This window comes from Elephas maximus, chromosome 5 (genome assembly GCF_024166365.1).
Source record: "Elephas maximus indicus isolate mEleMax1 chromosome 5, mEleMax1 primary haplotype, whole genome shotgun sequence".
In the NCBI taxonomy this organism is placed as follows: Eukaryota; Metazoa; Chordata; class Mammalia; order Proboscidea; family Elephantidae; genus Elephas; species Elephas maximus.
In genome coordinates this window covers 66,417,842-66,441,998 of record NC_064823.1, presented here as the reverse complement: position 1 = coordinate 66,441,998, position 24,157 = coordinate 66,417,842, and the positions used below count along the sequence as shown (strand labels likewise).

At 39.3% G+C, this 24,157-nt stretch overlaps 1 protein-coding gene across 3 annotated transcripts in view; it reads right to left on the bottom strand.

Moving 5' to 3' along the window:
* FAM13A (family with sequence similarity 13 member A) overlaps positions 1-24,157 on the bottom strand; it is a 339,988-nt gene that overhangs the window by 198,258 nt on the left and 117,573 nt on the right. For all 3 annotated transcript variants that reach the window (XM_049885727.1, XM_049885728.1, XM_049885729.1), the window contains one exon: positions 21,773-21,926. In XM_049885727.1, coding sequence (XP_049741684.1) covers positions 21,773-21,926 — 154 coding nt within the window. The remainder of the gene's footprint in view (positions 1-21,772; positions 21,927-24,157) is intronic.

The window sequence follows — 24,157 nt, the reverse complement described above, 5'->3', positions numbered from 1 at the left end:
CCTTCCATGGACACTACCTAAATCACCACTGCTCTCTCCCCCACTTGTTGCTCTGTATCCCCCTACTCTCTTTATATTTCTTTAGAGCCTTTAGCAGTATCTGACTTTTTAAATTATACTTATTAGTTTTAATTTTTTATTGTCCATCTCACCTTACCAGAATATAAACTCTGTAAGAGGACTTGGTTGTTTATGCACATGAATATATCCACAGGTCTAAAACAGTTTTTGGCAAAAAACAGGTGCTCAACTATTGAATCAATGAATAAACCAGATGAATGAACGATGTCTCTTCTCTAAGCTTCTACAACCCTCCATGTATACCTCCTGCTTTTCATTCCCTTCTTATCCTTCCTGTCTCCAATTATTGCATTCAAAGAAAGGTCTGATCTGAAGAAGTGAGCAAATGAATTCCAATTTAGTGCTACCTCTGAGTTCACAGATGCTCAAAATTATAACATAGAGATGTTGGTAGGTACAGGTTAGTCACTCTTGCTATGTGTGTTTACCCACCCAAAAAGATGAAACAACACAATCAACTAACAAACAAGCAAACAAAAACAAAGAAAAACCCAAAACTACAACCTCTAGTGAATCCAATCATATGCCTTCTCTGTGCTGGGAATGTGGCTGGAAAAAAAAAATAATAGTAACCTGAATCTCTTGCTGTTTGTGTTAGTTACTTGTGTTCTTGTCCCATTTCCTCATCATTAATTTTGGATACCTTAAAAGGCTCTTCAATCTTTTTTGCCTCCTTAGAGTATGAAAGTGGACTACTGATGTTTTTGCATGTCCAGCATCCGTTCTCGCTTCTTTAGGGGAAGATTTAGCTTTAGGGAATAGTCTTTCTCCTATTGGATAGTCTTGCAATAGAAGTGTGCCTTGGAACAAAGGTTGGGCACAATTACATTTCCAGTCTCCCTTGCAGTTGGGTGGGGAGTCACGTAACTGAGTCTGATCAATGAAACGTGCACAGAAGTGTTTTACACTGCTCCATGGTATTCCCAACCCTCTGCTTCCCTGCTGAGACAATCTTGGAGAACAGCTAGAATAAGATAGAAAAGGGCCACCCAGTCCACTGGACTGTGAAGTGAGTGAGAAATAAACTTCAATTGTGTTAGGTCACTACCTTTCAAAGTCTGTCTGTTATAGAGGCTGGGATGAAATATTCTAGCACTGATTTCCCAGAAATACCTGTATTTTTGCATTCACTTTGTACTTGTTTAATTAAATTATGTAAGTATCATAGCAAACAACCAGCACAAACAGATTTGGAAACAAGCACAATTGACTCTTGGTTAGCTCTGGTAAAGCTGATAACAAACAGGTGCTTAAGAGAGAAGCCTGTTAGCAACAAGTATTCAGAGTACTGTGGACAAGAGTCAGTATGTTTTAAAAAGGAATGTATTAAATTGATTATTCCAGCAAATTAGTTAGGTGGAGGTCTGTTCAGCAAGATTTTATTGTATGTTCTAGAAATGTGTATAATTATTAATGCCTAGAATAGCTACCATGACTTCCCTGAAGGAAATTCGAGCTAACTTTTATTTAGACAAATATGGTACAATTCAATGACACTTTTGAATAAATGTAAGGAATCAGAATACACATTTTGCAAGACTGAAAAATGTATGAGTTGCTCCACAACTTTTAGGGTAAAGACAATGTATAAGTAAATATGAGATATTGTTCTTACCCTTGGAGAACTTATAATACCATATAAAAGAAAAAATAACAACTCACCCAGGGCAGAATGTAAGACTTGTTCTATGGAAGGAGAAACAGAATGTCATAAGACAACAGAGGAGATGCGAATTGACTGTACCTGGAGGATGACAGTAGGCTTCATAAAGGGAGTGGAGTTTAAGACACCTTAATTGGACCCCCACCCACCCACCCACCCAGAGGCAGATCCTGTGGCAAGGACTAAGTAGTTCACTTGGTGGTCCGGCAATACAATGTAGTGATAATAGTGGCAAGAAGGTAGCCAATAACAGTTATCATTAAGTTTCTACAGTGGTTTTGAAGCTTAACCTTGCAGGAAAGTTCTGGGAAACGGTGTAAAACAAAACCCGTGGAACTATTCCAACCAACGAGTAAGGGAATTGGGTGTTTATATTCCTACATTCCTCTGTCATTGGTTAACAGGATTCAGTTCTAAAGCATATAATTAATCTTGGAAAATCCACAAATATTCACTCATTTACCATTTACTGAGTGCCTTACTCCAGTGTGCCAGATACACAAGCAGGCAACTTATGAGGTATCAGTGCCAAAGCATTGTCATATCAATGGAAATAGTTTAAAGGTCACAGCATAATGTTTTCATGAGTGCAAGCAAACAGCCTGTGATCTGTTAAATATTCTTCATAACAGGAAAGAAGCAATTTAAAATATGGCATATATCTACTCTAAGGATTCCTAGTAGACATATGATCTTCTAGTGTTTATCTGTAATCACTCTATAAAAACATCTGAGAAGAAATTAGCAGAAATCTGAATTGTGAATATCTAACTATGCTCTGAAAATGAGGGCCATGGGAGCACTCCAAGCTAAGCAATAACCTTTATTACTTAATGCTTTACACTTATTGTTAATCTAATCAGTTTCCATTACCAGAAAATGACCATTCGAGTCAGGCAAGCAAACAACACCTTATCATGCCGTTTTACCTTTGCTTTTCCTGACCATCACTGAATATCCTGTAAACTCTATCTAAAAGGTTTAACTCACTATCCAAAGATTTGATCTGAAGAAGTGAGCAAATGAATTCTAATTTAGTGCTCCCTCTGAGTCCACAGATGTTCAAAATGATAACAGATGTGGGTGAGTACAGGTTAGTCACTCTTGCTATGTACATTTACTCACCCAAAAAGATGAGACAACACAATCAAAAAACAAACAAGCAAACAAAAACAATGAAAATCCAAAACATCTTTTGTTTCCTATTACTTCACTACTGTCCAGGCATTTGGAGCCCTGATGGTGCAGTGGTTAAGACCTCAGCTGCTAACCAAAAAGGTCAGCAGTTTGAATACACCAGCCACCCCTTGGAAACGATACGGGGCAGTTCTATTGTGACCTATGGAGTTGTTATGAGTTGGAATCAACTTGAAGGCAACGGGTTTGGTTTGGTTTTTTGGTCCAGAAGTCTGGAGTACTCTTAAGAGATGACAGTAGAGACTAGAGCAGTAGAGGCATTTAGGATGTAGAGTCAGAAGAATGGGGTTCAAGTTGCTCCCTGACACTAAGTAGCTACAATACATGTGCACCGAATAAATAAATGTATAATTTCTTGTGACACTGGTGTTCGAATTTAAAACTCCAAGACTGGTTACTTCTATACTTGGCCTCTAATCAGTACTTTGAGTTCAAAACCAAGCTTTACTATTTACTGCTATGTGATCTTGAACAATTTTCTCTTAGATTTCCTCATCTGCAAAGTGGAATTAAGATCACCTACTTCACAGGGCTACTGAGAGAAGTAAATGAGATAATATGTAAAGAACTTAACACAGTATCTGGCATGAAGTCCTCTCTTTCCTTGTACCCTGCTGTTCCTGCACTGGAAACCCTGGTAGTGGTTAAGAGCTACGGCTGCTAACTAAAAGGTCAGCAGTTCAAATCCACCAGGTGCTCCTTGGAAACCCTATGGTGCAGTTCTACTCTGTCTTATAGGTCACTATGAGTTGGAATCGATGAAAAGGGTTTGGTTTTTTGGTTGGTTCCCACACTGATTTTGTTTGTCTGTTGTAGGGAAAGGGATCACAGTCTATTTATTTTCTTAAAGATTCCCAGTACTTATCCCAGAGCTTTGCAAAGAACAGGCATTAAATAAGTAAGTAAATAAATAGATAACAAGGAAATGTTTTAGGATATTTTTATGATATATCAATTTACGTGGTATAGGAATATGACTGAAATTTATAATCAAATTTACCATACCATATATTGATAAGGGAGTACTTCCCTCAACTGATTGATTTTGGAAAGCTATTAATATTTTGGTTTTGCTCAGAGCATTTAAAAATAACTGTTTTGATGGTTTGCTTATTTGTCACACAAGAAAAATCAGTATCATTATTTTATAGCCAGATTTCAATTTTAAACCCAAAGGCTAACACTCAATTGCCAGTCCCCAACTTGGTGAGCTGCCATGGCTCAAAATAACTTGATTATTTCTGAAAATCAAACTAAGCATTAAAGTACAAAGGTTTCCCACACCCAATAATATACAGAAGAATATGACATATAAATGACATATATGTTCTGCAGACAATTAAGTTAAAATGTTCACAAAGATAAAGTGAGCAACAGCACTAATGTCTAATACAGATAGAGTCCCAAGGTATTTATTTGGGTTTGGGTAATACACATGTAGATACTTGTAGATATTCAGCAACTTATTAATCATATTATTTTATGGTGTGTACATGTACTCAAAGCTCTACATGAGCCCTATTAAGTACATATAATATGTGTTAATACACAGAGTGGACAACTAGGCAGACTAAGCTCACAGTTTTGCTATCTACCTCAGTATCTGCTATCCTCCTGGGTGAATTCAGCATCAATATGGACAAATCCATCTATATTTTTATTCCAAATTCCTTACAGTTTGGATTGAATTGTGTCCCTCCAAAATATGTGCTGTAAATTCTAACCTTTTTGCCTGTGGTACCCTGGTGGTGCACCGGTTAAGAGCTCAGGCTGCTAATCAAAAGGTCAGCAGTTCAAATCCATCAGCCATTCCTTGGAAAACCTATGGGGGAGTTCTACCCTGTTCTGTGGAGTCTCTATGCATTAGAATCAACTCAGTGGCAATGGGTTTGGTTTGGTTTGGTTAATGGTGAAAGCTTAGATTGTCTTGAAGAGACTGTTGGTAGAATTATGGATGTCAAAGGTGATTCTGATGAGGGCTCCGAAAAAAGTGAGGAGAGCTACAGAGAAAGTCTCTATTGTCTTAGAGAATGCTGACGGCATTAGTAACAGGATGATGCTAGAAATGTGGACACTAAATGTGCTTCTGGCAAGGCTTTAAAAGAAAATGATGAACATGTGACTGGACAATGGAGAAGGGTGATGCTTTTCATGCTGTGGCAAAGAGCACATCTGAATTATGTTCAAATGTTTGGTGGAAGGTGGAACCTGTAAGTGAACTTGGATATCTGGTTGAGGAGATTTCTAAGCAAGATCTTAAAGGGGCCACGTGGTTTCTCCTTGCTGCTTATAGTAAAATGTGAGGAAAGAGATGGACTTAAAAATGAACTGTGCAAAATGACAACAGAACTTAGAGCTGGAAAATTCCGTTGTACAAACTAAGTACACATGTCCTAAAATGTTCACCAAGGACGTGGCTACACAATCTTTTGTTAAAGAGATTAAGCCTGTGACTGATGGATCTAATCAACTACCACAGCAGAAAACTGATCAACTTAGACAGAAGGGGACAGAGAAGGAATGAAAGGAAAGAAAGCTCTCTCCCTCTTGGAATTCTACAGGCAAGAAACAGGTCAAAGGAGCTACATCTGTTGTCCCCTAAGAAAAAAGATCATCCCTGGAGCAGCTCAGCGATCAGCAGAACTGTTAGAATGAGTATGGGAAGCAAGGCCTTCTCAGTCTCAAAGGGTAGGGCCACAGCTTCCTACGCTTCAAAGAGTCAAATCTTTGCCAACTTGGTTCCAGAGTGTGGGGCTGCCCTTAAGGTGTAGCAGGGGGATGAGGCTGTCACCCAAAGCTGAGGGGGCAGAGCCGCCACGCCCAAGGGACAGAAGAACAGTGCCTGCCAGGGCCAAGGGGGTTGGGCTGTCACGTAGATGGACTAGGAGAATGGGACTGCCTAAAGCCAAGGGAGCAGAGTTGCCATCCCAGAGGGCCTGGAAGGTGGAGCTAAAGCCCAGGGCCAAAGGGCCTCCATCTAGAATTCAAAGGGTAAGGTCATTGCCCAGATGGCCACAGAGAAGAGAGGATTATTTTCAAGCCTTAAAGAGCTAATGTACTTCCTTCTGGTGGGTTTTGGACTTCCTTGGTGCCTGTTATCCCTTCTTTCCCTCCAATTTCTCCCATTTGAAATGGAAATGTCTACTTGTCCCTGTTCCACCACTGTAATTTGGAAGCAGATAAATTATATTCTAGATTTCACAGGTTTACAGATGAAGAGGAATTTTGCCCCAGGATGGAATTCGAACTTGGAGTTGATTTAAGACTTTTGGGATGGTGTGATGGGGTGAATGTATTTTGCATATGGCAACAACATGAATTTTGGGGGGACAAAGGGTGGAATGTTATGGATTGAACTGCATCCCCCCAAAATATGTGTTGTAATTCCTAACCTCTACGCCTGTGATTATAATCCCATTTAGGAATGGGCTGTCTTCATTATGTTAACGAGACAGGATTAGTGTAAGGTGTGTTTTGAGCCAATGTCTTTAGAGAAATAAAAGAGATTAAACAAGCAAGCAAGAGAAGAAGAGGAGGGGGGAAGAGAGATGCCAAGCCACATGAAGATCAGTCGCTCAGGCGCAGAAGCTCAAAGAGACAAGGACGTTTCTCCAGAGCTAACAAAGAAAGCCTTCCCCTAGAACTAGCACCCTGAATTCACACTTCTAGCCTCCTGAACTGTGAGAAAATAAATTTCTGTATATTAAAGCCATCCACTTGTGATATTTCTCTTATAATAGCACTCGATAACTAAGATACTTACCTATCTCCTTTCCAGTAACTTTCTCTTCTCTTTCACTTCAGTCACCTATTCCCAAAAACACAACCTTCTAAACTTTATCCTGGCCCCAGACTGTTCTACCTCCAAAATCGGTAATGCAAACATTGCACTGTCTGTTCACAGCTCCCTATTGTTTTAGCTTGCTTCTCATCTACTTCCACCTCAAACATTCTTTAGCCTGGTTGGGATCTCTAGTCCCTCCTGTCCTATTATTCTTTCATATCTTCACTTACCTTAGTTTTTCTCATCACCTTCACTACTGTCACCCTGGTCCAAGTCACCATTCTTTTACCTAGATTATTGTGATAAACTTGCAATGTGTCTCCCTATTTCTGCCTAGCCCTGCCAACAGTCTATTCTCTGCCTAACTGTCAGAATATTACCTTTAATATATGTCAGATCATGGAACTCTTCTGCTCCATACTAACGGCTTCACTCAGAGCAAAATTCAAAGTCCTTACAATGACTCTTCAGAGTGTACAGAATCTGGTCCATTGTTACCTCTGTGACTTTATTTCATTTTTACTTTCCCCCTTGCTCATTGTAATCCAGCCATACTGGATTTATTTTTCTCCACGGTACACATCACCATCCAACATACCATATTTTCTTAATTATTTGTGTACTCTCTGTTCTTTGTTGTCTCCCCATTAGAATAACCAAACCCAAACCCACTTCCATCGAGGTGATTCTAACAGATAGCAACTCTATAGGACACAGTAGAGCTTCCCATAGGGTGTCCAAAATCTTTACAGAAGCAGGCTGACACATCTTTCTTCCTCAGAGTGGCTGGTGGGTGCTTTTCGGTTAGTAGCCGGAAACTTTTAACCACTGTGCCACTAAAGCTCCTTTCCTAGAATAAAGTCCATAAAAGCAAAGATTTTGTCTATTGTTTATTGCTTTATACCCTATGCTTAGAGCAATGCTTTGCACAGAGTAGACACCCAATAACTAGTGAATTCAGCTTAGGTTCTATGGTCCAATATTTCACCAAGCATTTGTTATCGAATTTTGTGTATATAAACATCTGGGTGATTAAGTTAATTCTCAGTGGATTTGAGGGAACTACGTCACTGAAATCTGGATATACATCACCTTCTAGAAAGAAAGTCTAGAATTATTCTGCAGCTGGCGAAATTAAACTGTTGTGTGGCTGTTTACATCGCACATGCAGGTTGTCTTAAAGGCTGTCTCCGGATCCCAAACAGCCACCAGAACACTAGAATGAGAATTCCACCCAGTGGCACCAACCACTCCATGGGTGTTATGTCCATTTAGCTTGATCCAGTCATACAAGAGACACATAACATGGTTTTGGCAATAGTAAAAGCTGTTTTAATTATTCACAGAAAACAGACAGTATGCAACAGGAGAAGTTCTATGACGAGTGGTCAAAAGCTGTCTGGGTGGAGACACAAAACTCTTTCATGGGTGCCCCTCAGGCCAGGTAGGCTTTGTTAGGTGGGCTGGAACTTCTGCTCCACTCTATCCAGTACCATAGCTGAGGGGACAGAGAAAGTTCCTCCCCCAGCTGTTTTTATACCCCAAAGCCTATGTGACCTCTTACATGCCCACCTGACCACCTAAGGAGTGCGTGGTCAGATATCTTGGCACCTAGCCCAGAACTGTATCTCTTCATCCTGCTGACATTTAGAGTAACCATGAATTAGGTTTTGGGGGCGGGGGCGGGTGGGGAGAGGGGTATGTGTGTGCAGCGGTTTGTTCCTGAAACCCAAAGATGCCAGCAGGGCGAGGAACAAGGACGACATAGCTGCTGGGCTTATCTGCAGCACTGCCTCCTCACAATGTTAGATGCCTACTTGAAAGATGTGCTTGTCCTAACCCAGTTCTTTGCTGTTTATTCAGAAATACAGCCTTGACTATACAGTTGGGCAAAGGTGTTTCTATTTACTCTCCTTCCTTGACACTGATAAAGACGAGAAAATTATCAAAACGAGAAAAAGTGAAGCAAAAATGGTCATACCTGTAGACCATCAACTATGAAGACTATCTGTCAAAGTCAGTAAAATGTGAACCAAAATGCCAAGAGCCAACAAATACATTCTCAGGCCTCTGGCAGAAGACAGAGTTCTCCAGATATCACAGTCTTAAAAGGCTTATTCAAAAATTCTTTGGAGCAACTAGGTCTGGTGGACATGGCCAGATCACTGAAGAATTTGGAAAAGTCCTGTAGGGACCCAGGTTCATTATCAAAGGATGGCAGGGAAAGTATAGTTAAGATGGCACACCTTTATTCTTATCTTTGATCTGCCTCCTAGAAGAAGAAGGCTGTCTGGAGGTGAGGCTGATGCATGACTTGGAGAAGCCACCACCAACTTTGTATTACTGACCAGAATCAGCGGAGCAGAAATAGACATCAGGTTACTCCTGACAGCCTATGACATAAACAGTTTCACTGTAAATCATACCACTTCCAGCCTGCCCCAAAGGATAAAGTAAACATCTAAAGTACAACTTAAATTATATCCATTCTGATCATTCTCTCATTCCTACAAGATAATTCTTAACTCCACAGCCTCTGGTATTTAGCTCTCTCGTTACTTCCTATGGTTCAGCCAGAAATGTCTGCTCACCACTCCACAAAAATTCCATGCCTTAAAGCACACTCTTCTGCCTGGAAGGCTTCTTGCTCCACTCTACTTCCTCTTCTCAGAAACTTGTTGAAATCCTAAGTCATTTTTCACAGAGTCATTTAAATATTCTAGTCTTCCTCAAAACATCCACTTAAATGAGTTCATTTTTTATTTCTTAGCTCCATAGCACCTGGTGATTTTTTATGCTGTCAGTAACATTTGGCTTTATGTTACCTTGAGTATAGGCAGAATAAAAGGCAGCACGGCAGCGGCAAACACTGAGTTAAAAAAACATGGCTTCAAATACTATCCATCTGAAATGCTCTTTCTTCTCTCCTATAAAGTGCGTCTAGGGCAGGGCCAAGATGGCTGACTAGGTAGAAGCTACCTTGGATCCCTCTTGCAAAAAAGACTTGGAATAACAAGTGAATTGATCACATACATGATAATCTACGAACCCTGACCATCAAACACAGATCTAAAGAGTTGACCGGAGTGACACAGACTGAGAACAAACAACCAAGGGGAAGCAGTGACTGTTTTCGGAGCCTGGAGCCAGCGTCCCAGTCAGGTAACCTTGGCGCCGGGCTTTGGACCGGGTGCAGGGGAGCTCAGCAGAGCATCCTGAGACGGCGCAAACACGGGAGGCGGCCTAGCCCCCAGAAGTGACCTCGGGGGAAGCCCAGCCAGTGCATGCAGGCAGCACAGTGACGCGGCTGACAGGAGGAGAAGTCACCAGGAGGCAGTGACTGGTTTTGGAGCCTGGAGTGTGGTGTCCCAGCCGGGGAACCTTGGCACTGGGCTTTGGACTGGGAGCGGAGGAACTAACCACGGCTTCTAAGACAGTGCAAGCACAGGATGCGGGCCTGACCCTCGGGGGCAATCTCTACCCAGTCAGCGCACATAGTCGATGCACCCCTCGGGAATCTAAGATAAAAAAGTCATCCCAAGCAAGATAAGTAACTTTGTCTATATTCCGGGGTGCTACTCTCTCCTATTTATCTGAACCCTCCCCTCCCCTTCCCAGGCGGCTTCATTAACATTGGAATTTCCTGAGCCAGAGAGAGAACAGGGTGGCGGTTTTTCTTTCTTTTTTTTTTTGGTCTTTTCCTAACCCATTCTCCTGGCCTGAGAGGAGCAGCTACAAAAAACCCAGGGACCAAAAATCCTTCCCTAATTGTACTAAAAATACAGAACCAGCTCCAGCCAAGCATATGTGATCCACAGTCTTGGGCTTTCATCCCTACAGGGAACAAGGTGGCTATTATAATACAAAGGCAATTCTGATAGGGATCTGACTGTAATTGTTTTAGAGGATTACTTTACTGGAAAGACAAGTTTCCCAGGTCTGATATCTCTGCGTATTCGTATTCAACAGAGTCCTCACTGACCCACAACAGGGAACTGAGGGCTGAAGCTCCCCTCAGACCACCTAGCCTCCTGCCTTAGGGGTCTAAGGAGGGTGACACCTACCAATCTGCAGAGGTACTTGCATTGGGGGCCTAAGGTCCAGCTGCAGAGCCCAACCACCAAAGTGCTTCAGGAATAGAGACACACCTACCTCACTGGCACTTGGGGGAAGTCTGTCAGTATCCTGCTAGCCCCTGCTGCTGTTGTGAACCCCTGCTGATACTAGAATCTGGTGCACACAACTATGACCACTACTCCTCTAGGTGGATAGGTGACAGTCTGCACCACACAATTGATGACCCAAAATCAGATTCTACTCAAGAACAGTGAATGGACTCTTAGGCTTATATATCTGGTAACAGCCCAAACCAGCTGGTAATAGGACATAAGTGAGTCAAGGGCTACAACAATCAAGACAGCTCAATCTAGTAGCCCATCTATGTATATTGAAAGAAAACAAAACAAGATAAGACTCAGTGAGCAAATATAGAATAAATCACTACAATATCTTAGAGATGGCTCAGAGACAGCAGTTGATATCAAACCACATAAAGAAGCAGACCATGATTGCTTCTACAACTCCCCAAACTAAAGAATCAAAATCTTTCCCAAATGAAGATACAATCCTGGAATTGCCAGATGCAGAATATAAAAAACTAATTTTCAGAATGCTTCAAGACATCAGGGATGACCTCAGAAATGAAATAAGGCAATCTACAGAAAAAGCCAAGGAACACACTGATAAAACTGTTGAAGAACTCAAAAAGATTATTCAAGAACATAGTGGAAAAATTAATAAGCTGCAAGAATCCAAAGAGAGACAGCATTCAGAAATCCAAAAGATTAACAGTAAAATTACAGAATTAGACAACTCAATAGGAAGCCAGAGGAGCAGACTGGAATGCAGCGTCGGGGATCTGGAGGACAAGGGAATTGACACCAATATAGCTGGAAAAAAACAGATAAAAGAATTAAAAAAAATGAAGAAACCCTAAGAATCATGTGGGACTCTATCAAGAAGGATAACTTGCGTGTGATTGGAGTCCCAGAACAGGGAGGGATAACAGAAAATACAGAGAGAATAGCTGAAGATCTGTTGGCAGAAAACTTCCCTGACATCATGAAAGATGAAAGAATATCTATCCAAGATGCTCACTGAACCCCATTTAAGATTGATCCAAAAAGAAAATCACCAAGACATATTATCATCAAACTTGCCAAAACCAAAGATAAAGAGAAAATTTTAAAAGCAGCCAGGGATAAAAGAAAGGTCTCCTACAAAGGAGAATCAATAAGAATAAGTTCAGAGTACTCGGCAGAAACCATGCAGGCAAGAAGGCAATGGGATGACACATACAGAGCACTGAAGGAGAAAAACTGCCAGCCAAGGATCATTTATCCAGCAAAACTCTCTCTCAAATATAAAGGCGAAATTAAAACATTTACAGAAAAACACAAGCTTAGAGAATTTGCAAAAACCAAACCAAAGCTACAAGAAATACTAAAGGATATTGTTTGGTCAGAAAACCAATAATATCAGATACCAGCACAACACAAGGTCACAGAACAGAACATCCTGGTATCAGCTCAAATAGAGAAATCACACAAAAAAATTAAGATTAATTTTAAAAAGAAAAAAAACGCTCAAAACAGGGAATCATGGAAGTCAGTATGTAAAAGATCACAATAATCAAAAAGATGGACTAAATACAGGTGGCATAGAACTGCCATATGGAGAGGGAAACAAGGCGATATAGGACAATACAAGTTAGGTTTTTACTTAGAAAAATAGGGGTAAATATTAAGGTAACCACAAAGAGGTATAACAACTCCATAACTCAAAATGAAAACCAAGAAAAACATAATAACTCAGCAAACATAAAGTCAACTACTATAAAATGAGGAACACACAATTTACAAAGAAAAACGTCTCAGCACAAAAAAGTAAGTAGAAAAATGAAATTGTCAACAACACACACAAAAAGGCATCAAAATGACAGCACTAAACTCAAAATAAAAACCAAGAAAAACATAACGACTCAGCAAACTTAAAGTCAAATACTATGAAACTGAGGAACACACAATTTACAAAGAAAAACGTCTCAGCACAAAAAAGTTTAAGTGGAAAAATAAAATTGTCAACAACACACACAAAAAGGCATCAAAATGACAACACTAAACACATACTTATCTATAATTACGCTGAATGTAAATGGACTAAATGCACCAATAAAGAGACAGAGAGTCTCAGACTGGATAAAGAAACACGATCTGTCTCTATGCTGCCTACAAGAGACACACCTTAGACTTAAATACACAAACAAACTAAAACTCAAAGGATGGAAAAAAATATATCAAGCAAACAATAAGCAAAAAAGAAGAGGAGTAGCAATATTAATTTCTGACAAAATAGACTTTAAACTTAAATCCAACACAAAGGATAAAGAAGGACACTACATAATGATAAAAGGGACAATTGATCAGGAAGATATAACCATAATAAATATTTATTCATCCAATGACAGGGCTGCAAGATACATAAATCAAATTTTAACAGAAGTGAAAAGTGAGATAGACACCTCCACGATTATAGTAGGAGACTTCAACACACCACTTTCGGAGAAGGACAGGACATCCAGTAAGAAGCTCAACAGAGACACGGAAGACCTGCTTACAACAATCAACCAACTTGACCTCATTGACTTATACAGAACTCTCCACCCAACTGCTGCAAAGTATACTTTTTTTTCTAGCACACATGGAACATTCTCTAGAATAGACCACATAGTAGGTCATAAAACAAACCTTTGCAGAATCCAAAACATCGAAATATTACAAAGCATCTTCTCAGACCACAAGGCAATAAAACTAGAGATCAATAACAGAAAAACTAGGGAAAAGAAATCAAATACTTGGAAACTGAACAATACCCTCCTGAAAAAAGACTGGGTTATAGAAGACATTAAGGAGGGAATAAGGAAATTCATAGAATGCAACGAGAATGAAAATACTTCCTATCAAAACCTCTGGGACAAGAGCAAAAGCAGTGCTCGGAGGCCAATTTATATCAATAAATGCACACATACAAAAAGAAGAAAGAGCCAAAATCAGAGAACTGTCCCTACAACTTGAACAAATAGAAAGTGAGCAACAAAAGAATCCATCAGGCACCAGAAGAAAACAAATAATAAAAATTAGAGCTGAACTAAATGAATTAGAGAACAGAAAAACAATTGAAAGAATTAACAAAGCCAAAAGCTGGTTCTTTGAAAAAATTAACAAAATTGATAAACCACTGGCCAGACTGACTAAAGAAATACAGGAAAGGAAACAAATAACCCGAATAAGAAACAAGATGGGCCACATCACAACAGACCCAACTGAAATTAAAAGAATCATATCAGATTATTATGAAAAATTGTACTCTAACAAATTTGCAAACCTAGAAGAAATGGATGAATTCCTAGAAAAACACTACCTACCTAAACTAATACAATCAGAAGTAGAACAACTAAATAGACCCATAACAAAAAAAGAGATTGAAACGGTAATCAAAAAACTCCCAACAAAAAAAAGCCCTTGCCCGGATGGCTTTACTGCAGAGTTCTACCAAACTTTCAGAGAAGAGTTAACACCACTACTACTAAAGGTATTTTAAAGCATAGAAAATGACGGAATACTACCTAACTCATTCTATGAAGCCACCCTCTCCCTGATACCAAAACCAGGTAAAGACATGACAAAAAAAGAAAATTACAGACCTATATCCCTCATGAACATAGATGTAAAAATCCTCAACAAAATTCTAGCCAATAGAATTCAACAACATATCAAAAAATTAATCCACCATGACCAAGTGGGATTTATACCAGGTGTGCAAGGCTGGTTTAATATTTGAAAAACCATTAATGTAATCCACCATATAAATAAAACAAAAGACAAAAACCACATGATCTTATCAATTGATGCAGAAAAGGCATTTGACAAAGTCCAACACCCATTCATGATAAAAACTCTCAGCAAAATAGGAATTGAAGGAAAATTCCTCAACATAATAATTTTTTTTTTTTATGCAAAGCCAACAGCCAACATCATTCTAAATGGAGAGAGCCTGAAAGCATTTCCCTTGAGAACGGGAACCAGACAAGGATGCCCTTTATCACCGCTCTTATTCAACATTGTGCTAGAGGTCCTAGCCAGAGCAATTAGGCTAGACAAAGAAATAAAGGGCATCTGGATTGGCAAGGAGGAAGTCAAATTATCTCCATTTGCAGATGACATGATCTTATACACAGAAAAACCTAAGGAATCCTCCAGAAAACTACTGAAACTAATAGAAGAGTTTGGCAGAGTCTCAGGTTATAAGATAAACTTACAAAAATCACTTGGATTCCTCTACATCAACAAAAAGGACATCGAAGAGGAAATCACCAAATCAATACCATTCACAGTAGCCCCCAAGAAGATAAAATACTTAGCAATAAATCTTATCAAAGATGTAAAAGACCTATACAAAGAAAACTATGAAGTACTAGTGCAAGACACTAAAAAGGACCCACTTTTAAGTGGAAAAACATACCTTGCTCATGGATAGGAAGACTTAACATAGTAAAAATGTCTATTCTACCAAAAGCTATCTATACATACGATGCACTTACAATCCAAATTCCAATCACATTTTTTAATGTGATGGAGAAACAAATCACCAACTTCATATGGAAGGGAAAGAAGCCCCGGATAAGTAAAGCATTACTGAAAAAGAAGAAGAAAGTGGGAGGCCTCACTCTACCTGATTTTAGAACCTATTATACAGCCACAGTAGTCAAAACAGCCTGGTACTGGTACAACAACAGGCACATAGACCAATGAAACAGAATTGAGAACCCAGATATAAATCCATCCACATATGAGCAGCTGATATTTGACAAAGGCCCAGTGTCAGTTAATTGGCGAAAAGATAGTCTTTTTAACAAATGGTGCTGGCATAACTGGATATCCATTTGCAAAAAAATGAAACAGGACCCATACCTCACACCATGCACAAGAACTAACTCCAAGTGGATCAAAGACCTAAACATAAAGACTAAAACGATAAAGATCATGGAAGAAAAAATAGGGACAACATTAAGAGCCCTAATACAAGGCATAAACAGAATACAAAACATTACCAAAAATGACAAAGAGAAACCAGATAACTGGGAGCTCCTAAAAATCAAACACCTATGCTCATCTAAAGACTTCACCAAAAGAGTAAAAAGACCACCTACATATTGGGAAAGAATTTTCAGCTATGACGTCTCCGACCAGCACCTGATCTCTAAAATCTATATGATTCTGTTAAAACTCAACCACAAAAAGATAAACAACCCAATCAAAAAGTGGGCAAAGGATATGAACACACACTTCACTAAAGAAGATATTCAGGCAGCTAACAGATACATGAGCAAATACTCTCGATCATTAGCCATTAGAGAAATGCAAATTAAAACCATGATGAGATTCCATCTCACTCCAACAAGGCTGCCATTAATTCAAAAACACAAAATAATAAATGTTGGAGAGGCTGCGGAGAGATTGGAACTCTTATACACTGCTGGTGGGAATGTAAAACGGTACAACCACTTTGGAAATCTATCTGGCGTTTTCTTAAAAAGCTAGAAATAGAACTACCATACAACCCAGAAATCCCACTGCTGGGAATATACCCTAGAGAAATAAGAGCCTTTACAGGAACAGATATATGCACACCCATGTTTATTGCAGCTCTGTTTACAATAGCAAATAGCTGGAAGCAACCAAGGTGTCCATCAATGGATGAATGGTTAAATAAATTATGGTATATTCACACAATGGAATACTAAGCATTGATAAAGAACAGTGACGAATCTCTGAAACATTTCATAACATGGAGGAATCTTGAAGGCATTATGCTGAGTGAAATTAGTCAGAGGCAAAAGGACAAATATTGTATAAGACCATTATAAGATCTTGAGAAATAGTAAAAACTGAGAAGAACACATACTTTTGTGGTTACAAGGGGGGGAGGGAGGGAGGGTGGGGGAGGGAGGGAGGGTGGGAGAGGGTTATTTACTGATTAGTTAGTAGATAAGAACTGCTTTAGGTGAAGGGAAGGACAATACTCAATACATGGAAGGTCAGCTCAACTGGACTGGACCAAAAGCAAAGAAGTTTCCAGGATAAACCAAATGCTTCGAAGGTCAGCGGAGCAAGGGTTGGGGTTTGGGGACTATGGCTTAAGGGGACTTCTAAGTCAATTGGCAAAATAATTCTATTATGAAAACATTCTGCATCCCACTTTGAAATGTGGCGTCTGGGGTCTTAAAGGCTAACAAGCGGCCATCTAAGATGCATCAATTGGTCTCAACCCACCTGGAGCAAAGGAGAATGAAGAACACCAAGGTCACACGACAACTAAGAGCCCAAGAGACAGAAAGGGCCACATGAACCAGAGACCTACATCATCCTGAGACCAGAGGAACTAGATGGTGCCCGGCCACAACTGATGACTGCCCTGACAGGGAGCACAACAGAGAACCCCTGAGGGAGCAGGAGAACAGTGGGATGCAGACCCCAAATTCTCATAAAAAGACCATACTTAATGGTCTGACTGAGACTAGAGAAATCCCGGCGGTCATGGTCCCCAAACCTTCTGTTAGCCCAGGACAGGAACCATTCCTGAAGACAACTCATCAGACATGGAAGGGACTGGACAATGGGTTGCAGAGAGATGCTGACGAAGTGAGCTACTTGTATCAGGTGGACACCTGAGACTGTGTTGGCATTTCCTGTCTGGAGCGGAGATAGGAGGGTAGAGAGGGTTAGAAACTTGCGAAATTGTCACGAAAGGAGAGACTGGAAGGAGGGTGCGGGCTGACTCCTTAGGGGGAGAGTAAGTGGGAGTATGGAGTAAGGTGTATATAAGCTTACATGTGACAGACTGACTTGATTTGTAAATGTTCACTTAAAGCACAATAAAAATTATTTGAAAAAAAATGCATCTAATAATAATATGTATGCCATGAAACCAAAACCAAACCAAACCTGTTGCCGTTGAGTCCATTCCGACTCATAGCGACCCTCCAGGAAAGAAGAGAACTGCCCCATACAGTTTCCAAGGAGCGGCTGGTGGATTCGAACTGCAGACATTTTGGTTAGCAGACGTAGCTCTCAACCACTACACGTCTATCTCATGAGGTTATTTTAAAAATTAAAGAAGATTTCAAAAGAATCACGCTGACATGTGAAACCAACTGTGAAAAACCAAAATTACTTCATATATATATATACACACATATACGTATTTTTTTAAATAACAAAAGAGAATTATATTCATTTTTGGAAAGCAGATTCTGGTTAGACATATAAATACTAAAATCACACCCTTCTGTCCATTAAAGGCCCAGTCAGGTTTTTGTACTTCCCAAGACAGAAAGGATATTTAATTTAATCACATTAACAAAACCAGAATACTGAATTAATAGGAAAAAACATCTAGAAGCAGTAGCTCTTCTTTCATGAGTAACGTATCTTTACTGGCAACTTTGTCTGTTTTTGACTCTCAGTTTTTCTTCTATTATCAAGCCTGATTCCCTTTAAAAAGATAAAGTAAGATGATATCCTAGAAGTGATGTGACTCTAATTATTACTTTATTTTAAAGCTAAAATTTATTAAAAACTTGCCAGCATTGTCTGATTTCATCTCTCACAAAAAAACTCTGCAGATTTGTTACTGATATTTTTCCTATTTTACAAATGAGAAAATCAGAATTGAGGGAGAGATTAAATAATTTGCCCAGGGTCACAATACTTGGAAATTCCAACCCAGTTTGATTCCAGAGCTGGAGGTCTTAACTGTGTGCTCAATGCTTACTCATCTACTGAAGTATGTCTCTAAGCAGGTCATTTCACAGTAAGCAAAAGCCAATCCTTAGTAGCTCGAGGATTTCACTGTATGTTATCACTCAAAGGAAAAATATTTCAGAATACCTTAAATATCTATAGTATTTAACTGGTTTTGAAAACACTTTCACAAGCATTAATGGTTTCAATCCACAATAAATCCACAGTGTTTTCCCCATTTTAGTTGAGAATAAATATGGACAAAGATATTATAAGTTGTGCACAGTTACACTGCTAAGCTGAGTAGCCAGATTACAGATATAGGTGGTTAAGTGAGTGGCTGCTAACCGGAAGGTTGGCAGTTTGAATCCATCAGCCACTCCTTAGAAACCCTACGCAGCAGTTCTACTCTGTCCTATAGTGTCACTATGAATTGGAATTGACTGAACAGGAATTTTTTTTTTTTTTTTAACCCTAATATCAGTGCTCCTTCCACTATTCTATGTTAAATAAATAAATAAGGTCCAGATTGATTTGAAGGAATTTTCAGTGCCAGATTGGAGGTGATGTTTTTGGTGCTGTAATTTAAGGCACTAGCATGGTTTTTTATAGGTAATGAGGAATATGGCTCTGCTGCTCTTAAGAAGTACTGAGATCATCAAGGATTTCATTTTACTTGGATCTTCAATCAACACCCACAGAAACAGCAGTCAAGAAATCAAACGACGTACTGCATTGGGCAAATGTGCTGCAAAAGACCTCTTTAAGGTGTTAAAAAGCAAAGATGTCACTCTGAGAACTAAGGCATGCCTGACCTAAGCCATGGTCTTTTCCATCACCTCATGTGCACGCAAACACTGGACAACAGATAAGCACGACAGAAGAAGAATTGAAGGATTTGAATTACGGTGTTGGTGAAGAATATTGAATATACCATGGACTTCCAAAAGAATGAACAAATCTGTCTTGGAGGAAGTACAGCCAGAATGCTCCTTAGAAACGAAGATGGCAAGACTTTGTCTCATGTAATTTGGACACGTAATCAGGAGGGACCAGTCCCTGGAGACAGACATCATGCTTGGCAAAGTAGAGGGTCAGCAAAAAAGAGGAGGGCCCTTAATGAGTTGGATTGACACAGTGGCTGCAACGATGGGCTCAAACATAGCAATGACTGTGCGGGTGGCACAGGACTGCATGGCATTTCATTCTGTTGTACACAGGGTGACTATGAGTTGGAAACAACTCTACAGCATCTAACAACAACAAAAACATTGCTTTTCAGATAGGCTGGGGCTGGAGTTATAACTGAGAAGCCATCAACCGTATGGTAACTGAAGTAAAAGGCAGTCACCCAGGCAAATACATATTTAGTTAGAATAAATGAGGACCAGTGGTGATTGTCTAGGGAGTCAGAATGTAGTGCTCAGAATCAAGTGTCATACTGTAGATACTGCCTGACGTACTTCAGTGCAGGAACCCTGGTGGTGCAGTAATTACGAGACTGGCTGTCATATTCCTTACCCACCTAAGATATCTGGCTCCCACGATATTATCTATTTATGTGTTCCATCTTGTACTCTCAGGCTATATTCTCCACCATGCTTAAACTTAGTAGCTCAAGGATTTCAAATCAGGGCACTCTAGCACGTATCACAAAAGGTGTATTTTACTTGTATAGCATGGTACCACTCCTTGCTGTGTTCCAGTGACTATATCTCAGCAAGTCTGTCCTGCCTATGAGATCATACTTACCTATTTCCATTAAATTTTAGGTTTATCTTATTGTCTTATCAGCCCTTATAAAAAGGCATGAGTATTAAAAGGAAAGTCAATAGCCTTTCAATATTTTTTAAAATAGAGATTTAAAAAGAGATTTTAAAAAGAGATTCTTTGCAAAGGAACCAGAGGACAAACTTAAGGGAGATTGTTTTTCTGTTTAAAAATAATTTAATTTTTTATAGCAAAACCGAAATGTTTTTCCCTACTATTTTTTCTTGTGAATTACTGACACATCTCAGCTACCATGTTACCCTCATCCCAGGTTATACTTGTTTTTCTCAAAAGTATCTCATTTTATCATTTTATTTGAGCATTGTTCTCCCGTTTCCTCAAATTTCAGTTTAAAATTCATTTTATCTGTTTGGCAAGAGTCCTGCTAAATGCATTCGTCTCAGTTCTCAAGAGATTGCTCTGTCCCTTATAAGGAGTCTGCTGTGTTAATAGCTTAAGTCCCAGTCAAGAAAACCTACTTTTGGTCTTTTGCTGCTTTTGTAGGATGTTACTTGATACCTATTACCTTTTTCAAAGTCATGGCCTCAACTGGAAGAAGAGATGAAACACCCCTTCAATGCCCAAACCAAGTGCTTCTGGTTTTATCGTTCATCACCATACAAATCAACAAAAGTAGATTTCAGACTGAAAATTTGATAAGTCTCAGGAAACCTACTGAGGAACTCTCTTCTATCAACTCCATCACAATTCACCTCCCTGTAAACGGAAAAGAAAAAACATGCTTTCCCTCTTCTCCCACATCTTAAGGGTTTGATTTTGATGCTTTATCCTTTGATTCTCAGTTGTAGTTAGAGATCTACACAAATTTTCCTAATTATAAAGGGATTTGCTATAAATTATCAGTAAGTATATAAAACTTAAATAGTATTGTTAAGGACTCCTTTACGTGTTTTTAAAATACTCTGCTTTACTGATGATAGTTCCCAAGGACTGCACATATGGAATTTAAAATCTGAGGTGGGAGATGGAAAATGTGCTACACATAGGAGTGACACAAAGACTCACAGCAATATTGTTTTCAGGAATTTACAATCGAGTTAGTAAGCTAGCACTCCTGAACTAAAACACACACACATGGTTGCTCTAACAGCAGGCCTCCATAAAAGCGGGTGCTAAGGTCCATCGGACAGAGTACTGAACTCACGTAAGTGCTTTTGAGATGTTTGACTGCAGCAAGGAAATGTAAAATCACTATCGTTCTGCAATCTTAGAAGAATATGTATCAGTTTAATAAACACTTGATAGAAGAGACTGCATGAACAGAATCCAACACACAGACGCACAATAACCTGAAGCTATAGCCACACGGACTTTCTGTGACAGAAAACGATTTAAAGAAAACACCTTTAATCCAGGTGATAACAATACTGAAAATTAAACACCAAAGTTACTTACCTTTACTATGATAAGCCTAGCCAGGTTTTCACACCTCTGGTTATCATTTTCTGTACACTCTACTTCAAACAGGGTACGATAATTTTCTAGTATCTTAGCCATTATCTTGTTGCAGAGGTCCTGTTCTTTCATGCCTTCAAGCCCAGGTGGCACACTAAAAAAAAAAAAAAAAAAAAGAGGAATTACTTTGCAAAATGTAGCTGACTCGGACTTTTATTTTGATATCTTCTGAACGATCAACCTTCTTATAAGAGCATGTTCAACAAGCTCTATGGTAACATGCACGACATGGTTGGGACAATGGTGAATTCCCAAGAATCTATATCTTGTGCTAAACAAGAAAAGTACAGGCTGTTCAGGAAGATGATACAGACTAACACAGGGTTATGATTTAATTGTGTACCCCCAAGATTTGTGTTGTAAATTCTAACCTCTGCGTCTGTGGTTATAATCCCACTTGTGAATGGGTTGTCTTTGTTACGTTAATGAGACAGGATTAGCATAGGGTGTATCTTAAATCAATCTCTTTTGAGATATAAAAGAAATTAAACAAGCAAGCTAGAGAAGCAGAGATAGAGGAAGAGAGATGCCAAGCAACATGAAGATCACTCAGGAGCAGAAGCTCACAGAGACAAGGACCTTCCTCAGAGCTGACAGAATTCAGACTTCTAGCCGCCTAAACTGGGAGAAAATAAATTTGTTTGTTCAAGTCATCCACTTGTGGTATTTCTGGTATAACAGCACTAGATAACTAAGACACATGGGTAGAGAGATATATTAAAACTTGGATATATTAAAAACAAAAACTGTTACACATAAAACGACATTTATATAAACGTGAAAAAGAACCAGTTATCATGACAGAAATACCTGGCCTCACAAATAATAGCAACACAACCTTTATTTAACAATTTTTTAGATAACACACAAAAAAGTACAAGCCCTGAAGGATAAGAAGAATACTCCTGGGAAAAAATATTGCTAATTGTTGAAATTGAGTAATGGGTATGTCATGGATTGAACTGTGTCCCCCCAAAATATCTGTCAACTTAGCTGGGCCATAATTCTCAGTATTGTGTGATCATCTACCATTTTATGTCATTTTCCTATGTGTTGTAAATACTATCACTATGATGTAATAAAATGGATTAGCGGCAGTTATACTGATGAGGTCTACAAGATTAGGTAGTGTCTTGGGTCAATGTCTTTTGAGATAAAAAAGAGAGAAGCAAGCAGAGAGACATGAGGACTTTATACCACCAAGAAGGCAGCTCCGAGAGCACAGTGCATCCTTTGGACCTGGGATTCCTGTGCTGAGATGCTCTCAGACCAAATGAAGACTGAGGACAAGGACCTTCCTCCAGAGCTGACAGAGAAAGCCTTCCCCTGGAGCTGGTGCCCTGAATTCGTACTTCTAGCCTACTAGACTATGAGAGAATAAACCTCTTTTTGTTAAAGCCACCTGCTTGTGGTATTTCTGCTATAACAGCACTAGATGACTAAGACAGGTACATGGAAGATTTATTATACTAGACTCTCTTCTTCTGGGTGTGTTTAAAATTCCCCATAATAAAAAAAATTTGAAAAAAGTCTTCTGAGTGCAGAAGACACCATAAATGAGGTTAAAAAAAAACAAGCTATAGTGTAGAGGAATATAAACATCTTCAGTGGCACATATTACTCACAAAGGATTAGTAGTTGAACTATGTAAAGAACTCCAACTAATCAATAAAAAGCAATAAAAAAAGAGAACCAAATCTAAAGAATAACAGACAAAGGACATGAGATGGAAAAGTCAAGAAGAAAACACCTAATAGATTAATAATCTTACGAAAAGATACTAAGCCTCATTGTGTAAGTAATCAGTGAAATCTATTAAAAAAGCAACATGAGGTATGATTTTATACCCATCTATATTAGTTTCCTGTGGCTGCTATAACAAATTACCACACACTGGCTAATTTATTCTCTCATAGTTCTGATGGCCAGAAGATTGAAATCAGTATTACTAGGCCAAAATCAAGGAGCCCTGGTGCTGCAGTGGTTAAGCAATTGGCTGCTAACTGATAAGTCAGCAGTTTGAACCTACCAGCTACTCTGCAGGAGAAAGAGCTGGCAATTTGCTTCTATAAAGATTTACAGCTTTGGAAACCTGATGGGGCAGTTCTACCCTGTCCTATAGGGTTGCTATGAGTCAGAACTGACTCAGTGGCAACGGTTTGTTTTTGGGGGGTGGGAGGGAGGGGATAAAAATCAAGGCGTCAGCAGGGTGGTACTTCCCCTGCAGGCGCTATGAGAGAATCTGTTCTAGTGACTGCTGGCCATTCTTTGGTTTATGGCTGCATCACTCCAATCTTCAAGGCCAGCATCTTCAAATCTCTCTGT